A 19,645-nucleotide genomic window follows, 5' to 3' on the forward strand; every position below is an offset into this window, starting at 1 on the left:
AGAGGGGGAAAATAGAATGAGAGTAAGCTCGCAGGGAACATAAAAACTGACTGTAAAAGCTTCTATAGATATGTGAAGAGAAAAAGATTGGTGAAGTCAAGTGTAGGTCCCTTGCAGTCAGCATCAGGGGAATTTATAACAGGGAACAAAGAAATGGAAGAGACCAATTAAATACATACTTTGGTTCTGTCTTCACAAAGGAGGACACAAATAACCTCCCAGAGATGTCGGGGAACATAGGGTCTAATGAGAGGGAGGAACTGAATGAAATCAGTATTTGTAGGGAAATGGTGTTAAGGAAATTGACGGGATTGAAGGCCGATAAATCCTCAGGGCCTGATAATCGACATCCTAGAGTACTTAAGGAAGTGGCCCTAGAAATAATAGATGCATTGCTGGTCATCTTCCAAAATTCTATAGATTCTGGACAGTTCCCATGGATTGGAGGGTAGCTAATGGTACCCCACTATTCAAAAAAGGTGGAAGAGAGAAAACGGGGAATTATAAGCCTGACATCGGTAGTGGGGAAAATACTAGAGTCCATTATAAAAGATGTAATAGCAGAGCACTTGGAAAACAGTGACAGGATCGGACAAAGTCAACATGGATTTACAAAAGGTAAATCGTGCTTGACTAATCTACTGGAATTTTTTGAGGATGTAACTGGTAGAATAGATAAGGGAGAACCAGTGGATGTGGTGTATTTGGACTTTCAGAAGGCTTTCGATAAGGTCCTGCATTGAGAGATTAGCGTGTAAAGGTAAGGCACATGGGATTGGGGGCAAGGTACTGACTTGGATAGAGAACTGGTTGGCAGACAGGAAGCAAAGAGTTGGAATAAACGGGTCTTTTTCCGAGTGGCATGCAGTGACGAGTGGAGTACCGCAGGGATCGGTCCTAGGACCCCAGCTACTCACAATATATATTAATGATCTAGACGAGGGAACTAGATGTAATATCGCCAAGTTTGCAGACGACACAAAGCTGGGTGGGCATGTGTGCTGTGAGGAGGATGCCGAGAAACTCCAGTATGATTTGGACAGGTTGGGTGATTGGGCAGATGCATGGCAGATGCAGTATAATGTGGGTAAATGCGAGGTTATCCACTTTGGTGGCAAAAACAGGAAGGCAGATTATTATCTGAACGGCAATAGATTGGGAGAAGGGGAAGTGCAACGAGACCTGGGTGTCCTTGTGCACCATTCGCTGAAGGTAAGCATGCAGGTGTAGCAGGCGGTTAAGAAGGCAAATGGTATGTTGGCCTTTGTAGCGAGAGGATTCGAGTACAGGAACAAGAATGTCTTGCTGCAGTTGTACAAGGCCTTGGTGAGACCACACCTTGAGTATTGTGAGCAGTTTTGGTCGCCTTATCTGAGGAAGGATGTTCTTGCCATGGAGGGAGTGCAGCGAAGATTCACCAGACTGATACCTGGGATGGCAGGAATGACGTATGAGGAGAGATTGGGTCGATTGGGCTTATACTCGCTGGAGTTTAGAAGAATGAGAGGGGATCTCATTGAAACTTATAAAATTCTAACAGGACCAGACAGACCAGATGCAGGAAGGATGTTCCTGATGGCGGGGGAGTCCAGAACCAGGGGTCGTCCAGAACCAGGGGTCACAGTCTAAAGATAAGGGGTAGGCCATTTAGGACAGAGATGAGGAGGAATTTCTTCACCCAGAGAGTGGTGAACCTGTGGAATTCTCTACCAAAGAAGGCAGTTGAGGCCAATTCATTAAATATATTCAAGAAGGAGTTAGATATATTTCTTAAGGCTAAAGGGATCAAGGGATATGGGGAAAAGGCAGGGACAGGGTACTGAGTTTGGATGATCAGCCATGATCTCATTGAATGGCGGAGTAGGCTTGAGGGGCCAAATGGCCTACTCCTGCTCCTATCTTCTACGTTTCTGTGAACGGCAAGAGACAGAGTAGGGATAATGGGCAGGTACTCTAATTGGCAGGATGTGACTAGTGGTGTCTCACAAGGATCTGTGTTGGGGCCTCAACTATTCACAGTATTTATTAACAACTTAGATGATGACACAGAAAGCCACATATCCAAATATGCCAATGACACAAAGATAGGCGGCATTGTAGGCAGTGTTGATGAAAGGATAATACTGTATTATAAAGGAATATTGATAGATTAAGTGAATGGGCAAAACTGTGGCAAATGTGAGGTCATCCACTTTGGACCTAAAAAGGAGAGAACTGGGTACTTACTAAATGGTGAAAAGCTAAAAAGACTCGGGGGTCCAGGTACTCAGATCATTAAAATGTCATGAACAGGTAGAGAGAATAATCAAAAGGGCTAATGGAATGCTGGCCTTTATATCTCGAGGACTAGAGTACAAGGGGGTAGAAGTTACCCTGCAGCTGTACAAAACCCTGGTTAGACCACACCTGGAGTACTGTGAGCAGTTCTGGGCACCACACCTTAGGAAGGATATATTGGCCTTGGAGGGAGTGCAGCGTAGGTTTACCAGAATGATACCAGGACTTCAAGGGTTAAGTTACGGGGAGAAATTACACAAATTAGGGTTGTATTCCCTGGAATTTAGAAGGTTAAGGTGTGATCTGATCGAAGTTTTCAGGATATTAAGGGGAACAGATAGGGTAGATAGAGAGAAACTATTTCCGCTGGTTGGGGATTCTAGGGCTGGGGGACATAGTCTAAAAATTAGAGCCAGACCTTTCAGGAGTGAAATTAGGAAACACTTCTACACACAAAGGGTGGTAGAAGTTTGGAACTCTCTTCCGCAAACGGTCATTGATGCGCGATCAATTGTTCATTTTAAATCGGAGATTGATAGATTTTTGTTAACCAAAGGTATTAAGGGATATGGGGCAAAGGCAGGTATTTGGAGTTAGGTCACAGATCAGCCATGATCTTATTGAATGGCGGAACAGGCTCAAGGGACTAAATGGCCTCCTCCTGTGCCTATGTGGGTGGTAGCGGTTTGGAACTCATTGCCTGAAAGGGTGGCAGAGACAGCATTTAAAAAGTACTTGGATATGCACTTGAAGTGCCGTAACCTACAGGGTTACGGACCAAGAGTTGGATTAAGCTGGATCGCTCTTTTTCGACCTGCACAGACATGATGGGCAGAATGGCCTCCTTCTGTGCCATAAGTTTCTATGATTCTGGAGTGCTAGTCCTGGCCCTGAATTTGAGGCCAGCTCAAGACAAGCAGCCTCTCCTCAGTGTGATAGCGCTGGGACGTGTTCACCTTGGGAGCTTAGAAAGCCTATCCCACAGTCAGGATGTCAGAACGGGACTCTGTGGGATCTCGCGGGTGTCTAAACGGGTTGGACGAGGAAGCGAACGGCTACTCTCCGGTGTGAACTTGCTGGTGTCTGAGCAGGCTGCATGACCGAGTGTATCCCTTCCCACACTGGGAGCAACTGAACGATCGCTCTCCAGTGTGAACTCGCTGGTGTCTGAGCAGGCTGGAGGACTGAGCGAATCCTTTCCCACACTGAGAGCAGGTGAACAGTCTCTCCCCGGTGTGAATGCTCTGGTGTCTGAGCAGCCTAGATGACAGAGTGAATCCCTTCCCGCACTGCGAGCAGGTGAACGGTCTCTCTCCAGTGTGAACTCGCTGTTTCAGCTGGCTGGATGACTGGGTCAATCCCCCCCCACCTGTGGAGTCGGGGAGCTGCCTCTCCATGGGGTGAACACGCTGGTGTTGCAGCAGGTTAGAGGACTGAGCGAATCCCTTCCCACACACTGAGCAGGTGAACGGCCTCTCTCCGGTGTGAACTCGCCGGTGCACCAGCAGGTGGGAAGACTGAGTGAATCCCTTCCCACACGTGCTGCAGGTGAACGGGCTCTCCCCAGTGTGGACCCTCTGGTGTGTCAGCAGGGTGGACGAGTGACGGAAGGCTTTCCCACACACGGAGCAGGTGAATGGCCTCTCCCCAGTGTGAACTCGCTGGTGTTGCAGCAGGTTGGATGACTGAGTGAATCGCTTCCCACACACGGAGCAGGTGAACGGCCTCTCTCCAGTGTGCACCCGCTGGTGCGTTCGCACGTGCGACGTCTGGGCAAATCCCTTCCCGCACACGGAGCAGGTGAACGGCCGCGCCCCGGTGTGCGTGCTCTGGTGCGTTAGCAGCTCGGACAAGCGCAGGAACCTCTTCCCGCAGCAGGAGCAGCCGTGCGGCCTCTCGTCGGTGTGAGCGCGCTGGTGCCTCATCAGGTACTGGGAGCGCTTGAAGCTCTTCCCGCAGTCGGCACACTGGAACGGCCTCTCGTCGCTGTGAATCTGCCGGTGGGTCAGCAGGGCGGAGGAGCGAGCAAATCCTTTCCCGCACACGGGGCAGATGAACGGCTTCTCCCCGCTGTGACCGCGCCGGTGGGCTTCCAGCTTGCAGGGGTGAATGAAGGCCTTCCCGCAGTCCCCGCACTTGTACCGCCTCTCCCCGCTCTCCCTGCGCTTGTGGGCCGCCAACTGTGACGGATAAACAAAGCCCTTCCCGCAATCCTCGCATCTGTGCTGCAGGTCGCCGGTGTGACTGCGCTCGTGGCCGGCGAGCTGGTGGGGGTAAACAAATTTCTTCCCGCAGACCTTACACCGATGGGGCCTCTCCCCCGCGTGATCCACCCGGTGCCTGGACAGGGAGGACATGTAAATGAATGCCTTCCCGCAGTTCTCACATTTATACCGCCTCTCCCCAGTGTGGCTGCCCATGTGGCTCTCCAGACTGGAGGACCGTCTGAACCTGCGGCCACACACTGAACACGGGTGTGGTTTGTCCTCCCTGTGATCGCCGCTCTCTCCTTCCATGTGCCAAGGACGATGATCTTCAGGTTCCTGATGAATCGAAGCGACTCGGGTCAGATCTTGACGTGATGTTTGGTTTGAGCTTCCTGTCTGTAAAATTATTTCAGAAAGGGTAAGAGGGAGGTTGCTTTGTTTTAATTTCATTTGCGGGATGTGGCCGTCGCTGACAAGGCCAGCACTTCTTGCCCATCCCTAATACTGGGCCTATACTCCCTGGAGTTTAGAAGAATGAGAGGTGATCTCATTGAAACATATAATTCTGAGGGGTAAATGCAGGGTAGATGCTGAGAGGTTGTTTCCCCTGGCTGGAGTGTCTAGAACTAGGGGGCATAATCTCAGGATAAGGGGTCGGCCATTTAAAACTGAAATGAGGAGGAATTTGTTCACTCAGAGGGTTGTGAATTTTTGGAATTCTCTGCCTCAGGGGGCTGTGAATGCTGAGTCGGAGTATATTCAAGGCTGAGAGAGATAGATTTTTGGACTCGAGGGGATCCAAGGAATATGGGGATCGGGCAGGAAAGTGGAGTTGAGGTCGATGATCAGCCATAATCTTATTGAATGGTGGAGCAGGCTCGAGGGGCTGCATGGCCCACTCCTGCTCCTAATGTCCTTAATTGCCGCTACTTTTCTTCAAAGAGCTTTCATAAAGCTTTCTACAGGCACATTAGGAGGAAGAGGAGAGTCAGGATAGGGGTAGTGTCGCTAAAGGATGAAGGAGGCGAGCGTGGCGTGGAGAGTCAGGATAGGGGTAGCGTCGCTAAAGGATGAAGGAGGTGAGTGTGGCGTGGAGAGTCAGGATGGGGTAGGGTCGCTAAAGGATGAAGGAGGCGAGTGTGGCGTGGAGAGTCAGGATAGGGGTAGGGTCGCTAAAGGATGAAGGTGGCGAGTGTGGCGTGGAGAGTCAGGATAGGGGTAGGGTCGCTAAAGGATGAAGGAGGCGAGTGTGTCGTGGAGAGTCAGGATAGGGGTAGGGTCGCTAAAGGATGAAGCAGGCGAGTGTGGCGTGGAGAGTCAGGATAGGGGTAGGGTCGCTAAAGGATGAAGGAGGCGAGTGTGGCGTGGAGAGTCGGGATAGGGGTAGGGTCGCTAAAGGATGAAGGAGGCGAGTGTGTCGTGGAGAGTCAGGATAGGGGTAGGGTCGCTAAAGGATGAAGCAGGCGAGTGTGGCGTGGAGAGTCAGGATAGGGGTAGGGTCGCTAAAGGATGAAGGAGGCGAGTGTGTCGTGGAGAGTCAGGATCGGGGTAGGGTCGCTAAAGGATGAAGGAGACGAGTGTGTCGTGGAGTCAGGATAGGGGTAGGGTCGCTAAAGGATGAAGGAGGCGGGTGTGGCGTGGAGAGTCAGGATAGGGGTACGGTCGCTAAAGGATGAAGGAGGCGAGTGTGTCGTGGAGAGTCAGGATAGGGGTGGGGTCGCTAAGGGATGAAGGAGGCGAGTGTGTCGTGGAGAGTCAGGATAGGGGTAGGGTCGCTAAAGGATGAAGGAGGCGAGTGTGGCGTGGAGAGTCAGGATAGGGGTTGGGTCGCTAAAGGATGAAGGGGGCGAGTGTGTCGTGGAGAGTCAGGATAGGGGTAGGGTCGCTAAGGGATGAAGGAGGCGAGTGTGTCGTGGAGAGTCAGGATAAGGGGTAGGGTCGCTAAAGGATGAAGGAGGCGAGTGTGTCGTGGAGCGTCAGGATAGGGGTAGGGTCGCTAAAGGATGAAGGAGGCGAGTGTGTCGTGGAGAGTCAGGATAGGGGTAGGGTCGCTAAAGGATGAAGGAGGCGAGTGTGTCGTGGAGCGTCAGGATAGGGGTAGGGTCGCTAAAGGATGAAGGAGGCGAGTGTGGCGTGGAGAGTCGGGATAGGGTCGCTAAAGGATGAAGGAGGTGAGTGTGGCGTGGAGAGTCGGGATAGGGGTAGGGTCGCTAAAGGATGAAGGAGGCGAGTGTGTCGTGGAGAGTCGGGATAGGGGTAGGGTCGCTTAAGGATGAAGGAGGCGAGTGTGGCGTGGAGAGTCAGGATAGGGGTAGGGTCGCTAAGGGATGAAGGAGGCGAGTGTGGCGTGGAGAGTCAGGATAGGGTTAGGGTCGCTAAAGGATGAAGGAGGCGAGTGGCGTGGAGAGTCAGGATAGGGGTAGGGTCGCTGAAGGATGAAGGAGGCGAGTGTGGCGTGGAGAGTCAGGATAGGGGTAGGGTCGCTAAAGGATGAAGGAGGCGAGTGTGTCGTGGAGAGTCAAGATAGGGGTAGGGTCGCTAAGGGATGAAGGAGGCGAGTGTGTCGTGGAGAGTCAGGATAGGGGTAGGGTCGCTAAAGGATGAAGTAGACGAGTGTGTCGTGGAGAGTCAGGATAAGGGGTAGGGTCGCTAAAGGATGAAGGAGGCGAGTGTGTCGTGGAGCGTCAGGATAGGGGTAGGGTCGCGAAAGGATGAAGGAGGCGAGTGTGTCGTGGAGAGTCAGGATAGGGGTAGGGTCGCTAAAGGATGAAGGAGGCGAGTGTGTCGTGGAGAGTCAGGATAGGGGTAGGGTCGCTAAAGGATGAAGGAGGCGAGTGTGTCGTGGAGAGTCAGGATAGGGGTAGGGTCGCTAAAGGATGAAGGAGGCGAGTGTGTCGTGGAGAGTCAGCATAGGGGTAGGGTCGCTAAAGGATGAAGGAGGCGAGTGTGGCGTGGAGAATCAGTATAGGGGTAGGGTCGCTAAAGGATGAAGGAGGCGAGTGTGGCGTGGAGAGTCAGGATAGGGGTAGGGTCGCTAAAGGATGAAGGAGGCGAGTGTGTCGTGGAGAGTCAGGATAGGGGTAGGGTCGCTAAAGGATGAAGGAGGCGAGTGTGTCGTGGAGAGTCAGGATAGGGGTAGGGTCGCTAAAGGATGAAGGAGGCGAGTGTGGCGTGGAGAGTCAGGATAGGGGTAGGGTTGCTAAAGGATGAAGGAGGCGAGTGTGTCGTGGAGAGTCAGGATAGGGGTAGGGTCGCTAAAGGATGAAGGAGGCGAGTGTGGCGTGGAGCGTCAGGATAGGGGGAGGGTCGCTAAAGGATGAAGGAGGCGAGTGTGTCGTGGAGAGTCAGGATGGGGGTAGGGTCGCTAAAGGATGAAGGAGGCGAGTGTGTCGTGGAGAGTCAGGATGGGGGTAGGGTCGCTAAAGGATGAAGGAGGCGAGTGTGTCGTGGAGAGTCAGAATAGGGGTAGGGTCGCTGAAGGATGAAGGAGGCGAGTGTGTCGTGGAGAGTCAGGATAGGGGAGGGTCGCTAAAGGAGGAAGGAGGCGAGTGTGGCGTGGAGAATCAGGATAGGGGTAGGGTCGCTAAAGGATGAAGGAGGCGAGTGTGGCGTGGAGCGTCAGGATAGGGGGAGGGTCGCTAAAGGATGAAGGAGGCGAGTGTGTCGTGGAGAGTCAGGATAGGGGTAGGGTCGCTAAAGGATGAAGGAGGCGAGTGTGTCGTGGAGAGTCAGGATAGGGGTAGGGTCGCTAAAGGATGAAGGAGGCGAGTGTGTCGTGGAGTCAGGATAGGGGTAGGGTCGCTAAAGGATGAAGGAGGCGGGTGTGGCGTGGAGAGTCAGGATAGGGGTACGGTCGCTAAAGGATGAAGGAGGCGAGTGTGTCGTGGAGAGTCAGGATAGGGGTGGGGTCGCTAAGGGATGAAGGAGGCGAGTGTGTCGTGGAGAGTCAGGATAGTGGTAGGGTCGCTAAAGGATGAAGGAGGCGAGTGTGTCGTGGAGAGTCAGGATAGGGGTAGGGTCGCTAAAGGATGAAGCAGGCGAGTGTGGCGTGGAGAGTCAGGATAGGGGTAGGGTCGCTAAAGGATGAAGGAGGCGAGTGTGTCGTGGAGAGTCAGGATAGGGGTAGGGTCGCTAAAGGATGAAGGAGGCGAGTGTGTCGTGGAGTCAGGATAGGGGTAGGGTCGCTAAAGGCTGAAGGAGGCGAGTGTGTCGTGGAGAGTCAGGATAGGGGTAGGGTCGCTAAAGGATGAAGGAGGCGAGTGTGGCGTGGAGAGTCAGGATAGGGGTGGGGTCGCTAAAGGATGAAGGAGGCAAGTGTGTCGTGAAGAGTCAGGATAGGGGTAGAGTCGCTAAAGGATGAAGGAGACGAGTGTGTCGTGGAGTCAGGATAGGGGTAGGGTCGCTAAAGGATGAAGGAGGCGAGTGTGTCGTGGAGAGTCAGGATAGGGGTAGGGTCGCTAAAGGATGAAGGAGGCGAGTGTGTCGTGGAGTCAGGATAGGGGTAGGGTCGCTAAAGGATGAAGGAGGCGAGTGTGGCGTGGAGCGTCAGGATAGGGGGAGGGTCGCTAAAGGATGAAGGAGGCGAGTGTGTCGTGGAGAGTCAGGATGGGGGTAGGGTCGCTAAAGGATGAAGGAGGCGAGTGTGTCGTGGAGAGTCAGGATGGGGGTAGGGTCGCTAAAGGATGAAGGAGGCGAGTGTGTCGTGGAGAGTCAGGATAGGGGTAGGGTCGCTGAAGGATGAAGGAGGCGAGTGTGTCGTGGAGAGTCAGGATAGGGGAGGGTCGCTAAAGGATGAAGGAGGCGAGTGTGTCGTGGAGAGTCAGGATAGGGGTAGGGTCGCTAAAGGATGAAGCAGGCGAGTGTGGCGTGGAGAGTCAGGATAGGGGTAGGGTCGCTAAAGGATGAAGGAGGCGAGTGTGGCGTGGAGAGTCGGGATAGGGGTAGGGTCGCTAAAGGATGAAGGAGGCGAGTGTGTCGTGGAGTCAGGATAGAGGTAGGGTCGCTAAAGGATGAAGGAGGCGGGTGTGGCGTGGAGAGTCAGGATAGGGGTACGGTCGCTAAAGGATGAAGGAGGCGAGTGTGTCGTGGAGAGTCAGGATAGGGGTGGGGTCGCTAAGGGATGAAGGAGGCGAGTGTGTCGTGGAGAGTCAGGATAGGGGTAGGGTCGCTAAAGGATGAAGGAGGCGAGTGTGGCGTGGAGAGTCAGGATAGGGGTTGGGTCGCTAAAGGATGAAGGGGGCGAGTGTGTCGTGGAGAGTCAGGATAGGGGTAGGGTCGCTAAGGGATGAAGGAGGCGAGTGTGTCGTGGAGAGTCAGGATAAGGGGTAGGGTCGCTAAAGGATGAAGGAGGCGAGTGTGTCGTGGAGCGTCAGGATAGGGGTAGGGTCGCTAAAGGATGAAGGAGGCGAGTGTGTCGTGGAGAGTCAGGATAGGGGTAGGGTCGCTAAAGGATGAAGGAGGCGAGTGTGTCGTGGAGCGTCAGGATAGGGGTAGGGTCGCTAAAGGATGAAGGAGGCGAGTGTGGCGTGGAGAGTCGGGATAGGGTCGCTAAAGGATGAAGGAGGTGAGTGTGGCGTGGAGAGTCGGGATAGGGGTAGGGTCGCTAAAGGATGAAGGAGGCGAGTGTGTCGTGGAGAGTCGGGATAGGGGTAGGGTCGCTTAAGGATGAAGGAGGCGAGTGTGGCGTGGAGAGTCAGGATAGGGGTAGGGTCGCTAAGGGATGAAGGAGGCGAGTGTGGCGTGGAGAGTCAGGATAGGGTTAGGGTCGCTAAAGGATGAAGGAGGCGAGTGGCGTGGAGAGTCAGGATAGGGGTAGGGTCGCTGAAGGATGAAGGAGGCGAGTGTGGCGTGGAGAGTCAGGATAGGGGTAGGGTCGCTAAAGGATGAAGGAGGCGAGTGTGTCGTGGAGAGTCAAGATAGGGGTAGGGTCGCTAAGGGATGAAGGAGGCGAGTGTGTCGTGGAGAGTCAGGATAGGGGTAGGGTCGCTAAAGGATGAAGGAGACGAGTGTGTCGTGGAGAGTCAGGATAAGGGGTAGGGTCGCTAAAGGATGAAGGAGGCGAGTGTGTCGTGGAGCGTCAGGATAGGGGTAGGGTCGCGAAAGGATGAAGGAGGCGAGTGTGTCGTGGAGAGTCAGGATAGGGGTAGGGTCGCTAAAGGATGAAGGAGGCGAGTGTGTCGTGGAGAGTCAGGATAGGGGTAGGGTCGCTAAAGGATGAAGGAGGCGAGTGTGTCGTGGAGAGTCAGGATAGGGGTAGGGTCGCTAAAGGATGAAGGAGGCGAGTGTGTCGTGGAGAGTCAGCATAGGGGTAGGGTCGCTAAAGGATGAAGGAGGCGAGTGTGGCGTGGAGAGTCAGTATAGGGGTAGGGTCGCTAAAGGATGAAGGAGGCGAGTGTGGCGTGGAGAGTCAGGATAGGGGTAGGGTCGCTAAAGGATGAAGGAGGCGAGTGTGTCGTGGAGAGTCAGGATAGGGGTAGGGTCGCTAAAGGATGAAGGAGGCGAGTGTGTCGTGGAGAGTCAGGATAGGGGTAGGGTCGCTAAAGGATGAAGGAGGCGAGTGTGGCGTGGAGAGTCAGGATAGGGGTAGGGTTGCTAAAGGATGAAGGAGGCGAGTGTGTCGTGGAGAGTCAGGATAGGGGTAGGGTCGCTAAAGGATGAAGGAGGCGAGTGTGGCGTGGAGCGTCAGGATAGGGGGAGGGTCGCTAAAGGATGAAGGAGGCGAGTGTGTCGTGGAGAGTCAGGATGGGGGTAGGGTCGCTAAAGGATGAAGGAGGCGAGTGTGTCGTGGAGAGTCAGGATGGGGGTAGGGTCGCTAAAGGATGAAGGAGGCGAGTGTGTCGTGGAGAGTCAGGATAGGGGTAGGGTCGCTGAAGGATGAAGGAGGCGAGTGTGTCGTGGAGAGTCAGGATAGGGGAGGGTCGCTAAAGGAGGAAGGAGGCGAGTGTGGCGTGGAGAATCAGGATAGGGGTAGGGTCGCTAAAGGATGAAGGAGGCGAGTGTGGCGTGGAGCGTCAGGATAGGGGGAGGGTCGCTAAAGGATGAAGGAGGCGAGTGTGTCGTGGAGAGTCAGGATAGGGGTAGGGTCGCTAAAGGATGAAGGAGGCGAGTGTGTCGTGGAGAGTCAGGATAGGGGTAGGGTCGCTAAAGGATGAAGGAGGCGAGTGTGTCGTGGAGTCAGGATAGGGGTAGGGTCGCTAAAGGCTGAAGGAGGCGAGTGTGTCGTGGAGAGTCAGGATAGGGGTAGGGTCGCTAAAGGATGAAGGAGGCGAGTGTGGCGTGGAGAGTCAGGATAGGGGTGGGGTCGCTAAAGGATGAAGGAGGCAAGTGTGTCGTGAAGAGTCAGGATAGGGGTAGAGTCGCTAAAGGATGAAGGAGACGAGTGTGTCGTGGAGTCAGGATAGGGGTAGGGTCGCTAAAGGATGAAGGAGGCGATCTGGTGTGGAGAGTCAGGATAGGGGCAGGGTCGCTAAAGGATGAAGGAGGCGAGTGTGGCGTGGAGAGTCAGTATAGGGGTAGGGTCGCTAAAGGATGAAGGAGGCGATCTGGTGTGGAGAGTCAGGATAGGGGCAGGGTCGCTAAAGGATGAAGGAGGCGAGTGTGTCGTGGAGAGTCAGGATAGGGGTAGGGTCGCTAAACGATGAAGGAGGCGAGTGTGGCGTGGAGAGTCAGGATAGGGGTAGGGTCGCTAAAGGATGAAGGAGGCGAGTGTGTCGTGGAGAGTCAGGATATGGGTAGGGTCGCTGAAGGATGAAGGAGGCGACTGTGGCATGGAGAGTCAGGATATGGGTAGGGTCGCTAAAGGATGAAGGAGGCGAGTGTGGCGTGGAGAGTCAGGGAATGACAGAGACATTAAATAAGAACTCGGCCTCAGTTTTCACCCAGGAGCTGGATATTGGGATTGTAGAAGCACCAGAGGTGGCTGGAGAACGGTTAGTGGAGGTTATCATTGAAAGAGATTGTAGGGTAGAGTGTACCTGTAGGATTTAGTAAACATTATTAAGATTCTATAACCATTATTATATAACTATAATATGTGAAATTGTATGTTAAAAACCTAAAAAAGCCTGTATAAAATGGCTAATGGCAGGATGGGAAAATTATGCTAGCCTGACTAAAAACCTCTGTTTTAAATTACTGAAGTAATGGAATGTGGTGCTTAGTAAAGACGGAGCCTGTCGGGGACATGGAGGTCGGTAATGTTATGGCAAAGCGATAAGAGCTAGGGAAGAGAGATAGGAGTTGGAGTCTTCATTTTAGAAACTGCAGAATAGATAAACTGTTTAGAAATCACCTCATGGATGTTCTGGAAAGTGAAGTTCTTACATCAGGGTATTGTGTTCTGCACAGAAAGAGGCCGAGTGGAACTAACGAGGTCATAAGATGATTGGCGAGGAGAGGAGGGACATTTACTAGGTGTCAGAGAACTAATTACTGCCACGTAGGCAAAATGGGAGAAAAAGGGAATAAAAGTGCAGATATTGAACAGCGAAAGCAGCGCGAAGCCAGAGGAGGAAGAAGCTTCAGTCAACAGAACACAGCAAGAGAATAAAGAGACCACGCCGCAGTCACTCGGAAGGAACGCCGGGGTTCGATAAACAGACTGCGACTATCTTCTTGTTAAGTATTACTTCTTTCTCCCGGATATTTAATGCTTAATAAACCTGTTTTACTGATACACCGTATACCTGTACCCAGGGTGGTTTGTGTAGTCACGGACAAATTATTCTAAAGAGCTTTTAAAAGCTACAAGATACGGGACTGAAGACATTCCTCAAACGGAGGGGGGACAAATCCCAGGGGAGTGATGGTTTCCATCCGAGGATTCTGAGGGAAGCCAGGGGAAGGAATAACGGAGGGTCCCCGAGTATAAATTGGCTGCCGCTTTTCCTACATTACAACAGTGACTCCACTTCATTGACTGTAAAGTGCTTTGGGACATCCGGTGGTCGTGAAAGGAGCTATATAAATGCAAGTCTTTCTTTTCTTACTTTAAGTTCTTTGTTTCTCTTTTTCACTCCATTTTGACCCAGACTGTCTAGTAATGGAGGGGTTATCATAGAATCACAGAAATTTAGGGCACAGAAGGAGACCATTCGGCCCATCATGCCTGAGCCGGCCAAAAAACAGCTTTCTAGCCGAATCCCACTTTCCAGCTCTTGGTCTGTAGCACTTCAAGTGCACATCCAAGTACTTTTTTAACTCAGATGAGGGTTTCTGCCTCTACCACCCTTTAAGGCAGAAAGTTCCAGACCCCCCATCACCCTCTGTGTGAAAAAAGTTCTCCTCAACTGCCCTGTAATCCTTCTACCAATTACTTTAAACCTAGTTTATTAGAAAACCTGGTTATTAGAAAACATAGAAAAATAGGAGTAGGCCATTCGGCCCTTCAAGCCTGCTCCGCCATTCAATATGGTCATTGCTGGTCATCTTCCAAAATTCTATAGACTCTGGAACAGTTCCCATGGATTGGAGGGTAGCTAACGTTACCCCACTATTCAAAAAAGGTGGTAAAGAGAAAACGGGGAATTATAAGCCTGACATCGGTAGCGGGGAAAATACTAGAGTCCATTATAAAAGATTTAATAGCAGAGCACTTGGAAAACAGTGACAGGATCGGACAAAGTCAACATGGATTTACAAAAGGTAAATCGTGCTTGACTAATCTACTGGAATTTTTTGAGGATGTAACTGGTAGAATAGATAAGGGAGAACCAGTGGATGTGGTGTATTTGGACTTTCAGAAGGCTTTCGATACGGTCCCACATAAGAGATTAGCGTGTAAAGTTAAGGCACATGGGATGGGGGCAAGGTATTGACTTGGATAGAGAACTGGTTGGCAGGCAGGAAGCAAAGAATTGGAATAAACGGGTCTTTTTCCGAGTGGCAAGCAGTGACTAGTGGGGTATCGCAGGGATCGGTCCTAGGACCCCAGCTATTCACAATATATATTAATGATCTAGACGAGGGAATTAGATGTAATATCTCCAAGTTTGCAGACGACACAAAGCTGGGTGGGCATGTGTGCTGTGAGGAGGATGCCGAAAAACTCCAGTATGATTTGGACAGGTTGGGTGATTGGGCAGATGCATGGCAGATGCAGTATAATGTGGATAAATGCGAGGTTATCCATTTTGGTGGCAAAAACAGGAAGGCAGATTATTATCTGAACGGCAATAGATTGGGAGAAGGGGAAGTGCAACGAGACCTGGGTGTCCTTGTGCACCAGTCACTGAAGGTAAGCATGCAGGTGCAGCAGGCGGTTAAGAAGGCAAATGGCAGGTTGGCCTTCGTAGCGAGAGGGTTCGAGTACAGGAACAAGGATGTCTTGCTGCAGTTGTACAGGGCCTTGGTGAGACCACATCTTGAGTATTGTGTGCAGTTTTGGTCGCCTTATCTGAGGAAGGATGTTCTTGCCATGGAGGGAGTGCAGCGAAGATTCGCCAGACTGATACCTGGGATGGCAGGAATGACGTATGAGGAGAGATTGGGCTTATACTCGCTGGAGTTTAGACGAATGAGAGGGGATCTCATTGAAACTTATAAAATTCTAACAGGAAGGATGTTCCCGATGGTCGGGGAGTCCAGAACCAGGGGTCACAGTCTAAGGATAAGGGGTAAGCCATTTAGGACTGAGATGAGGAGGAATTTCTTCACCCAGAGAGTGGTGAACCTGTGGAATTCTCTACCACAGAAGGCAGTTGAGGCTAAAGGGATCAAGGGATAGGGGGAGAAAGCAGGGACAGGGTACTGAATTTGGATGATCAGCCATGATCTCATTGAATGGCGGAGCAGGCTCGAGGGGCCGAATGGCCTACTCCTGCTCCTATCTTTTATGTTTCTATCTCAATACCATATTCCCACTCTCTCCCCATACCCCTTGATGCCTTTTGTGTCTAGAAATCTATCTATCTACTCAAATATATTCAGTGACTTGACCTCCACAGCCTTCTGCGGTAGAGAATTCCACAGGTTCACCACCCTCCGAGTGAAGAAATTTCTCCTCATCTCAGTCCTAAATGTCCTACCCCGTATCCTGAGACTGACCCCCCCAACCCAACCACCACCACCCCCCAGCCAGGGGAAACATCCTCCCTGCATCTAGTCTGTCCAGCCCGAGTGGGCATGCTCAGGGGTAGCGGAGTCCCAGGAGCCAGCTGCTAGTGCGCATGCTCAGGGGTAGCGGAGTCCCAGGAGCCAGCTGCTAGTGCGCATGCTCAGGGGCAGCGGAGAACCAGGACCAGCTGCTAGTGCGCATGCTCAGGGACGACACTCTGGGTAACGATCGTTAACGGTTGAACAGTCGGAATTACCGGCGAAAAACGAGTTTTCTCAGCTAGACGAACGAGCGGAGAGAGACGGGGAAATAAATGACGGTAAGCACAAACCTGGCAGTCCGAAGTTCCCGAGTAGCGAACGGAGCGGATTTAGCCTCTCGGAGCGGGGTGGTCTTCTTCAGCGACACGTGACGCTGGCCCGCGGCCTCAGTGACGTAATCGTCTCAGGGACACGTGATCCGCGCCTCGTCGTAGTGATTGACGTGAGCTGCCGACCAATAGGGGGCGAGCGGGGCGGGGCTGGAGGAGCGAGCCGGTAGCGGGTCCTCCAACCAATCTGGGAGCCCGAGGGGCGGGACTAGCGCCGGCTGATCCGCAGGGCAGCGAGTTTCTCAAGTCCCTTGTTCAGGGCCAGGGGAGGCTGTGGGCCATACTGGTGTTTGTGGGATCTCTTTGTATCCACTCTATCAAAGCCTTTCATAATTTTAAAGACCTTTATTAGTTCACCCCTGTCTTCTCTTTTCAAATGTAAGAAGCCACACAACACCAGGTTATAGTCCAACAGTTTTATTTGAAATCACAAGCTTTCAGAGCGCTGCTCCTTCATCAGGTGAAGTCTTTTCAAGAGAAGAGACCCAGCCTGTTCATCCTTTCCTGATCTGTATACCCTCGCATTTCTGGTATCATCCTTGTAAATCTCTGCACCCTCTCCAGTGCCTCTATATCCTTTTTATAATATGGCGACCAGAACTGTAGGCAGTACTCCAAGTGTGGTCTGATGAAGGTTTGATACAAGTTTAGCATAACTTCTCTACTTTTCAATTCTATCCCTCTAGAAATAAACCCTACTTTTAGTGAGATAGCAAAATACTGCAGATGTTGGAAATCCGAAATAACAACAGAAAATGCTGGAAAAACTCAGCAGGTCAGGCAACATCCGTGGAGAGAAATTTGAGTTGACGTTTCGGGTTTGACCCTTCTTCAAAACTGGAGAGAAAAGGAACTAGATCGAAGGCAGGGCTGCGATCGGACAAAAGAATAAAAGAACCAAAAGAAGTAAAAGAGACTAGAAGCTAGACGAGATGGTAATAGGCTGGGATTAGGTGTAAAGTGTACTGGCAGGGCAAAAGATAGCTGCCAGGTGTGAGAGAGAAACAAAAGGAATGCGGTCTCCTCTACATTGGGGAGACCAAACGCAGATTGGGTGACCGCTTTGCGGAACACCTCCGTTCAGTCCGTAAGGGTGACCCCGAGCTTCCGGTCGCCTGTCATTTCAATTCACCGCTCCATTCCCACTCGGACCTCACCGTCCTTGGCCTCTTGTACTGTTCCACGGAAGCTCAACGTAAACTCGAGGAACAGCACCTCATCTTCCGATTAGGCACTCTGCAGCCTTCCGGTCTCAATATCGAGTTCAACAATTTCAGATCATAACCTCGGCCCCTATTTCATTTTTACTTATATTTTTCCACTCCTTTCCTCCCCCCCCCCCCCTTTCCTTTTGTTTCTCTCTCACACCTGGCAGCTATCTTTTGCCCTGCCAGTACACTTTACACCTAATCCCAGCCTATTACCATCTCGTCTAGCTTCTAATCTCTTTTACTTCTTTTGGTTCTTTTATTCTTTTGTCCGATCGCAGCCCTGCCTTCGATCTAGTTCCTTTTCTCTCCAGTTTTGAAGAAGGGTCAAACCCGAAACGTCAACTCAAATTTCTCTCCACGGATGTTGCCTGACCTGCTGAGTTTTTCCAGCATTTTCTGTTGTTATTTCCTACTTTTAGTGATTTGTGTCGTTGTACTCCGAGATCCTTTGCTCCTCTACCCCACCCAGACTCGCGCCCACCAAGTAATAAGTGACCTCCCTATTCTTCTGACTAAAATGTAATACCTCACATTTATGTGTTGAAATTCATTTGCCAATTATATGCCCACTCTGCAAGTTTATTAATGTCTTCCTGTAATTTGTTGCAGTCCTCCTCAGTATTGACTGTACCCTCCAATTTGGTGTCATCCACAAATTTAGAAATTGTGTTTTTGGTTCCAAAGTCTAAATCGTTAATGTAAGTTGTGAACAACAGTGGTTCCAGCACTGATCCTAGTGGAACACACTTATTAATGCAGCGGCAGTGGCGAGAGGATAAAGAGCGGCCCGAGAGCGGACCTGAATTAAAGCAGCAGCAGCGGTGAGAGGATAAAGAGCGGCCCGAGAGTGGACCTGAATTAAAGCAGCGGAGAGAGGATAAAGAGCGGCCCGAGAGCGGACCTGAATTAAAGCAGCGGCAGCGGCGAGAGGATAAAGAGCGGCCCGAGAGCGGACCTGAATTAAAGCAGCGACAGCGGAGGGAGGATAAAGAGCGGCCCGAGAGCGGACCTGAATTAAAGCAGCGGCAGCAGCGAGAGGATAAAGAGCGGCCCGAGAGCGGACCTGAATTAAAGCAGCGGCAGCGGAGAGAGGATAAAGAGCGGCCCGAGAGCGGACCTGAATTAAAGCAGCGGCAGCAGCGAGAGGATAAAGAGCGGCCCGAGAGCGGACCTGAATTAAAGCAGCGGCAGCGGAGAGAGGAAAAATAGCGGCCCGAGAGCGGACCTGAATTAAAGCAGCGGCAGTGGCGAGACGATAAAGAGCGGCCCGAGAGCGGACCTGAATTAAAGCAGTGGTGAGAGGATAAAGAGCGGCCCGAGAGTGGACCTGAATTAAAGCAGCGGCAGCGGCGAGAGGATAAAGAGCGGCCCGAGAGCGGACCTGAATTAAAGCAGCGGCGAGAGGATAAAGAGCGGCCCGAGAGCGGACCTGAATTAAAGCAGCGGCAGCGCAAGGCTCCGATTCAAAAACAACAACAAAGAGTGACACCACAGGAGAGCAGGTAGGTGATTGGTTGGTGGGTATTGCCGCTCTTTTTTGCTCTCTAAGTTAGGGAAGGGGGTTAAATTAAAAGCTGAGAAACTGTAACTTGCTCGTACTTAGTAAATTAAAACTTTAAATAAAATAATCAAACAATCAACCTAAAATATCGATTGAATAAAATCTTTAACTAATTAATTAATGAATAAAACAAGGTTAGAGATGGCAGGGCAGGTGGTGTGTCGTAACTGTAGCATGTGGGAGTCTGTGGAGAGCATCACGATCCCGAGCAACCACATCTGCAGGAAGTGTCTGCAACTCGAGGAACTTCGGCTCAGAATTGTTGAGCTGGAGTACGAGCTGCAGACATTGCGGGGCATCAGGGAGGGGGAGAGTTACCTGGACACTTTGTTCCTGGAGGCCGTCACACCCTTTAGGTTAAGTACTACTTTAGAGTTCGTCAGTGGTCAGGGACAGGAGGGTGTGACTGTGAGTCAGGAAGGTATGGAGACCCAGGATGTAGTGATGGAGGAGCCTCAGCCCTGGACCTTGTCCAACAAGTACGAGGTACTTTCTACCTGGATGGATGAGGAAAAGGACGACAGGGAGAATGGGCAAACTGACCACGGCACTGTGGTACAGGGGGCCATCCAAGTGGGGGGAGAAAGAAGGAATGTGGTAGTAGTAGTGGAACAGTATAGTCAGATAATGTTCTCTGCAACCGTGAAAGAGAGTCTCGAAGGCTCTGTTGCCTGCCCGGTGCCGGGGTTAAGGATATCCCCTCGCGGCTGGAGAAGAACTAGGAGTGGGTGGGGGAGGATCCAGTTGTCGTGGGCCATGTAGGAACCAACGACATAGGTAGAACTAAGAATGAAGTTCTGTTGAGGGAGTTTGAGGAGCTAGGGTCTAAACTAATAAGCAGAACCACAAGGGTAATAATCTCTGGATTACTACCTGAGCCACGTGTAAATTGGCGTAGGGTCAAGCAGATCAGAGAGTTAAATGCGTGGCTCAAAGAGTGGTGTGGGAAAATGGGGTTTCAATTCG

At 51.7% G+C, this 19,645-nt stretch overlaps 2 protein-coding genes across 2 annotated transcripts in view; both read right to left on the minus strand.

The window, feature by feature from the left end:
- LOC147119494 (uncharacterized) overlaps positions 1-15,951 on the minus strand; it is a 49,472-nt gene extending 33,521 nt beyond the window's left edge. Inside the window, exon 1 of the mRNA XM_085985064.1 lies at positions 15,869-15,951. The gene's annotated coding sequence lies outside the window, so the exon portion shown is untranslated. The remainder of the gene's footprint in view (positions 1-15,868) is intronic.
- Positions 389-15,956, minus strand: LOC147119495 (uncharacterized). The gene is made up of 2 exons (XM_085985068.1): positions 15,869-15,956; positions 389-4,880 (listed from the first exon to the last, which is right to left on the minus strand). The coding sequence occupies exon 2, from the start codon at positions 4,791-4,793 to the stop codon at positions 3,333-3,335; it is 1,461 nt and encodes a 486-aa protein (XP_085841194.1). The 5' UTR covers positions 4,794-4,880; positions 15,869-15,956; the 3' UTR covers positions 389-3,332.
- Positions 15,957-19,645: the final 3,689 nt, after the last annotated feature.

Source organism: Somniosus microcephalus, chromosome 4 (assembly GCF_052327205.1).
Source record: "Somniosus microcephalus isolate GS21.2 chromosome 4, FLI_Smic_1.0, whole genome shotgun sequence".
In the NCBI taxonomy this organism is placed as follows: domain Eukaryota; kingdom Metazoa; phylum Chordata; class Chondrichthyes; order Squaliformes; family Somniosidae; genus Somniosus; species Somniosus microcephalus.